At 45.6% G+C, this 6,261-nt stretch overlaps 1 protein-coding gene across 1 annotated transcript; it reads right to left on the reverse strand.

Moving 5' to 3' along the window:
• Positions 1 to 473: 473 nt before the first annotated feature.
• Positions 474 to 2,355, reverse strand: LOC140038186 (uncharacterized). Its single transcript, XM_072083289.1, has 2 exons — positions 2,216 to 2,355; positions 474 to 2,163 (listed from the first exon to the last, which is right to left on the reverse strand). The coding sequence occupies exons 1-2, from the start codon at positions 2,353 to 2,355 to the stop codon at positions 474 to 476; spliced, it is 1,830 nt and encodes a 609-aa protein (XP_071939390.1).
• Positions 2,356 to 6,261: the final 3,906 nt, after the last annotated feature.

Raw genomic sequence — 6,261 nt, forward strand, 5'->3', positions numbered from 1 at the left:
TGCAACTTGTGAACTGCCAGCTCGGGAGGAACTCCGGGCATGTCGTCAGCACTCCAAGCAAAGATCTCAGCGTATTCCTCCAGTAGAGACTCCAGAGCTCTCCGTGTCGGCTCGCTTAGGCCAGCTCCGGCCCTCACCACGCGATCGGGTCGCTCGGTGCAGATGGGCAATTCGACCAGACTCTCATCTGTCTCCATCCTTTCCTCCTTTTCAGCAGGCTCCCAGGGTTCCAAACAGGTTGTCTGGGCCACCATCTTCTCCTTACCTTTGAGGGTTGCGATGTAACAGGCCCGAGCTACCTCCGGGTCTCCCAGCACCTCGGCCACTCCATCGGGCGTGGGGAACTTCATGCTAAGGTGCAAAGTCGAACAGACAGCTCGGAGCACGTTTAGGGTTGGTCGCCCAAGTATCATATTGTAGGAGGATGGCTCCTTTACCACCGCGATATTCACCGGGACAGTTCGGCACTTCGGCTACTCCCCTACAGTGACCATGAGGGTTATCATTCCCTCGGGCCTTACCGGCGGACCTGCAAAACCTATTAAAGGAGTTCGGACGAGGATGAGCTGCTTATCTTCCAGCTGCAACTCTTTGAAGGTTTTGTAGTATAGCACATCGATGGCACTCCCATTGTCGATGTATACCTTCTTTACCTTGTAGTTACACGTGATGACCTCTATTACAATCGCTTCATGGTTATTGGAGGCTAGGGGTACCGCGTCCTCCGGCCCATAGATGATCTCTTCGTACATCTTTAAACGCTTGTTAGAGCTTTCCCCACTGGGGGAAGGCCGGTTGTTTCGCCGAGCCGTATGACTGTCTCCCCCCACAGGTCCCCCTGCGATAGTGTTGATTACCCCAGCTAGATTCTGAACCCCCTGCTCCGGAGTTCGATCACGGGGACCCCGAGGTCGGTCGCGCGAGCTAGTCGCCCGTTCTCGGTTGAACCCCCCTTGCTTTTGATCGGCTCGGCCGTCACGGATGAACTGCCCGAGGTGGCCTCTCCGTATCAGCTTTTCAATCTCCTTCTTGAGGTGTCTGCAATCCTCAGTATCGTGCCCGACGTCCCTGTGGTAAGCACAGTACAAACCCTGGTCGCGCTGGTTTTTGTCCCCAGCCAGTGGCCGAGGAGGGCGCAAGATCCCCTGTTGTTCCATTACGGCGAGAACCCGAGCTCGGGGCGCGGTGAGCGAAGTCCAAGCCTTTTCCTTCTCCCAAGGTCGGCTCCGAGGTAAGCGCTCGGGTACGCTCTTCCGTGCCTGACCTGGTCGCGACTCTCCCAGGTCGGCACCCCTCCTGCGCTTGTCGTCACGCAGCTTCTCCTGAGCGCCTTTCAATCGGTTGGCCTCCTCGGCATTCGCCTTCTCGTGAGCTCGGTCTAGCATCTCCCGAACGGACTTGGGAGGTTTTTCCACGAACTCCGTATACAGCTTCTGCTTGCGCAGCCCATTGACAAAGGCAGCCATCACAACCTTGTCATCCCGATCCCGTACCTGGAGGGATTCGTTGTTGAAGCGCACCATGTACTCGCGCAATGACTCCTCGGGCCCTTGATGAACAGTCATCAGATGAGCCGTGGTTTTGGAAAAAGCACGCGAGGAGACGAACTGAGCCACGAACAACCGCGCGAGCTGGCCGAACGACCTAACCGACCTGGGGGGCAACCCCTGGAACCACTGCCGGGCCTTTCCTTCCAGGAACATCGGAAAGGTCTTGCACCTGACCGCGTCAGCAGCTGTCTGCAGGCGCATCTGAGTCAGGAACGCGAACAGGTGATCTTCCGGATCCGTGGTCACGTCGTAAGACTTCATGGACGGTATTTTGAACTTTGCGGGCAGGGGATAGTCTTCGATATCCGGTACGAAGGGCGAGGCTGTGTACCTGTCCGACTCCGGATCCAGCATGAGGTCCAGTTCGTCCTGGATCTGGTATTCCTCCTTCCTGCGGGGAACCTCCACCCGCGAGGGCCTCGGGACAGGCTCCGGATGGCTAGTTCGGGAGTTCCTGTGAGAGGGCTCGGGAACCTGGACCTGCTCACGCGTGAGCTCCTTTCGTGCCCTCTTCGGCCGAGGGACAGGGCTCCCTGATCGGGATTCCGAACTCCCTGTTCCGTCAGCTTTTCGCGCCCGGGGCTCCGGACTGGGGGGGGACTCCGGATTGCTCCTTCAGGTATTTCACAATGGCCTCGAAGGTGGGCAAGTTCGCCGCTACGGACTGCACCAGCTGTTCTGGCGAGATCCGTGAGAGCTCAATCCTCTCATTTCCCACGATGGTATCCTGGTGGACGTGCTGAGGGTCGCCCTGCCCGTTTCCCTCAGAACCATCCACATTTTTCTGAGATCTAGTCTTCGGCATGTTGTTCGCGAAAGAGAAGAGAATACGTTTCCCACAGACGGCGCCAATTGATGCGACTGCCGAAGTAAAGATCCGAACTGAACTGGGTCTGGAGAGCGAGCTGGTGAGGCGCCCGACCTGCACGTGAACGAGCTGCGGGGCTAAGTCCCCTGTAGCAACTCCGACGATCAAGTCAGAATGAATTCGTAAGTTACCGAGTGGAATTTGCACTATGAATAGCGTACCTTGTGTTTCCCCTTCGTGTGGTATTTATAGAGCCTCAGGTTGTAGTTTCCTGGTAGGACAAGGAGTCCTTATTGGAGAGAGTTGGTTCCTAGGGCTCCATGACCCAGATCTGAAGACGCGGACTCCGCGGCCCATCAGACCTCTTTGCCCGAGAGGCGGCGCCCACAAGGGCCAGCGAGCCGACCTGACACTCCGGCCCAGCTCCTCCAGTCCGAGCTCATGGGCCAGATTGACGTGTGTGCGGACCTGGCCGACGTGCTCCTGGGCCCCACTACAATTGCATATGAACAGTATATGTCTAAGCCATTTGAGACATGGAGGTATGTAACTGATTACATAAGCTTCATGGATCTTCTCATAGATTCACCGTCCGACGTTGAAAAGCTTCGCAACCGTGACATCATCAGGCATGGGTTAGGCAGTGATAAAGCAGTCTCTAAAATGTTCAACAAGTTAAGCAGTGATGTTTCTATTGAAGTTCCTTTCTGTTACCACGAAGTTTTTGAGGACATGAGGAAGTACTCCCGCAACCGCAGCCGTACTTGGTGGGCAAACCTCATGCGGAATTATTTTCATAACCCGTGGTCAATCATTTCATGTCTGGCTGCATGCGTTTTGATTCTTCTCGCATTGGTGCAGACCATATTTTCCATCCTACACTAGACTTTGACTTAATGAAATTAAAGTGAGCTAGTTGTGCTTGTTTTGTAATTTGTTAGTCATTGTACTTAAATACCAACAACATCATTTTATTTGTGTTCCGATTGATAAAAAATTCTTGATGTAAAAGAACTTTCCTGTCTTGGATATTACATGAACTCCTAAATGCATGTTCTGCTAATAATGAACATGATCTCTTCTGTATTATGATCTACTACTGAACATTAAAATAGCAATGCCCCGTCGGGGTCATTGATTCATTTTAGTCAACCTGACAATTTTTATGAACATGGATCTGTCTACACATGTATTTGTATGTCTGTGTCAAGTATAACCACAGTACGAGGCTAACTTTGAGTGTTACATGGCACCGGTTCGATCTTAGTGAGAGTACTACTAAATGCATGCAAAGGCTGGCGATGAGAACTCAATGAAGCACGAAAATTAAGTGCACAAGATTTTAAGCAAACTGCAAAGAAAGAATTAAAAAAATGAAGCTTTAGCATTCATCTGGCAAAAAATCCTTGGCATACTATCATATATAATAGCAGTTAGATACCAGTTGATTGAAATGCTAACAAAATAAGTGTACTCAAAACATATAGTTTTACAGGATCTAATTGTTACTCCTGTGATTTAAAGAAGACAATAGAGAAAAGGCTCAGTTGATTTTCAAACAAAGAAAACCCGGAAGAACAATTTATTGGGAAAATAGTTATAAACACGAATTGCTTGTTACTTATGGTTCCCGAAATCTTGTCTAATTAGCCACTGCATCCACATTGGCTAGAATGCTAAGTAAGGCATAAAGACTGAAAGAAAAAAGAGAAAAAAAAAGAAGCAGTACAATAAGTAAATCTGTCGTGCTTGCTGGTACCAAAATTAAGTACATATGTAAATTTTAAGTAGTTCTTGGTTGTAAATGTGAAGGCTTTATCTAAGAAATGTTGTCTCCAACGTTCCGACCTTTCTCATGTTTGTCACTTCGCGAAGCACAGCATATGCTAAGGAATAAGGGCTGAGACATGTCTACTTTTTTAAAGAAATAGAGGGCTTAAACATTGGCTGTTCTCTTCTCTTCTCTTCTCCTCTTTATTGCGCTCAGTCACTCACTATTTTCCCTCCACAAAGAAAAAATTGCTAGCCATCTAAAGTTTAGTGGAAAAGAACAGCTATGAACTCATATCTCAAAATTCTAGAAAATTAAAATGTTTAAGAATTTGTAGATCCTATCTAAATGAACATCTTGAAGTACAGATTATCTTCTGCTGAGTACATTAATAAGTTCAAAGGAACTTTCTATAGGTTTTTATACATTGGACTATTGGAGAAAAGAACAAAGGGGCTAAATTATTAATTAAGTTATTTTTCAACTATTTAAATTGGTATACCAAAAACAAAAAAAAAATTTATTCTTCATCGACTATAAGATAAAAGCAAATGTGTCAATAAACCACTCTTTAATTTTCTTTTTTAATTTTTAGTATCTTTTCCTATATAAAGTTAGACGTATGCCACTAGACTAATATATCCAAAAGGTGGCAACATGGCTGGTATGATGTGGTCTTACAAAAATAAAAGTAAAAAAATAATAAAAAAAATAATAAAAAAATAATAATAGTATAAATTGGACTACCTATGAGCTTCCCATCCCAAAGGACTAATAGCTTGTGATACAACTTCCACCTGCTTTCTCCAGCTTTTTGTTTCTATTTCTGATCAAGATTGCTACACGTGAGACTCTCCTCTTGCCCAGGTAAATTTTTTGACAGGTTGTCGAAGCCTGTGCAATAATAAAACCTGCTCAAACTAAAAGTAATTTCAGTAGATAGTGGTGAGCAGGGTCAAATTCACAGGGATTGGGAGTAATTATTTCTTTTCAAATTCACAGTGACAAGGGGGTGTTTTTATGCAGAAGGTGACAATAAAAGAAGTTCAAATAAAATCTAAGAAACTACTAAAAATTAAACAACAAATTACTAAAATCAAATGAATGATAATTAAGGATCTAGCCAAGGAATAACTTCAGCAATGGTTCACCTAGTTGATCATTGAAGCAAAGGCAATTCCAATTATTCATCAATAAATAGGTTATAACTACCAAACAAGCGATGGCAGTCAACCCCTCCTTACTGTGTCGGTGATCAAGGTACGCCCGTTAATCACTGCTCTAATTGAGAAATAATCCTAGGTACGCCCGTAGAATTTAATTCCCCAATTGCCTTACATATTAGAGGAGCCCTATTCTAACCAAATAACGCACTACCAGGGTTATTTTAGATTAGCCCGCGTATTCCCCTGACACAAATCTAATCATGCCAGTTGTCACTATTTTGAGGTAATTAAACAATTACGGATTTAACACCTTAATTGACAATAGATTATCCAATCAACTAATTATCTGGATCCAAAATAATTAATTAATTAAATAATCATAAACATAGCAATTAAGAAATATGCGAATACCAATAAATAAAAGAAAAAGATAAAATTAAATCGATCTCACAATTTTAGGCGATCCAAAGCATCCATTGTCCCTTGACTAGGGAAAGAAAATTTAGTTCATGTTTGATGAACAAAACCCGTAGGAAAGTGAAGAAACGATCCCAACCATTATTCTTGTTCACGAGACTTCACCTTGATCGACTGAATAAAGAAAAGCTTGGAAAACAATGATTGATTCAATTCTTCAAAGAGTCCCTGTCACGCGTGGACTGAAGCTTCCTAAGAGACAAAAGAAAGGTCAAAGCTCTCTAAGAAAGCTCCTCACCTACGTGAACTGGAGCTAAAGCTAAACACTAGTCTAACTACTATGCTACAGGACGAAAAGAGAAAAAGGTAATGCCCTCTCTCTGCAATTACAATTTGCCTGTTCTAATCCTTCGCTCTCCTGTGCGGCGGCTCCCCTTCCGGAGAGGAAGAAGAAGACCCCCGCTTCAGCCCTTCGTTCCTCCTTTTAATGTTGCCCTCTGCGAATTACCAAAAAGAACTTGTATCTCCTTGTTCCAAAAATGTCCTGGA

Source organism: Coffea arabica, chromosome 3c (genome assembly GCF_036785885.1).
Source record: "Coffea arabica cultivar ET-39 chromosome 3c, Coffea Arabica ET-39 HiFi, whole genome shotgun sequence".
Classification (NCBI taxonomy): domain Eukaryota; kingdom Viridiplantae; phylum Streptophyta; class Magnoliopsida; order Gentianales; family Rubiaceae; genus Coffea; species Coffea arabica.

What these genes read in the sequence shown, in the direction of transcription:
- LOC140038186 (XM_072083289.1), bottom strand. Translation starts at nt 2,355, where the DNA reads ATGCCGAAGACTAGATCTCAGAAAAATGTGGATGGTTCTGAGGGAAAC. An exon ending in TCGCCAGAACAGCTGGTGCA is followed by an intron (nt 2,164 to 2,215) that starts GTCCGTAGCGGC and finishes AAATACCTGAAG; the next exon opens with GAGCAATCCGGAGTCCCCCC.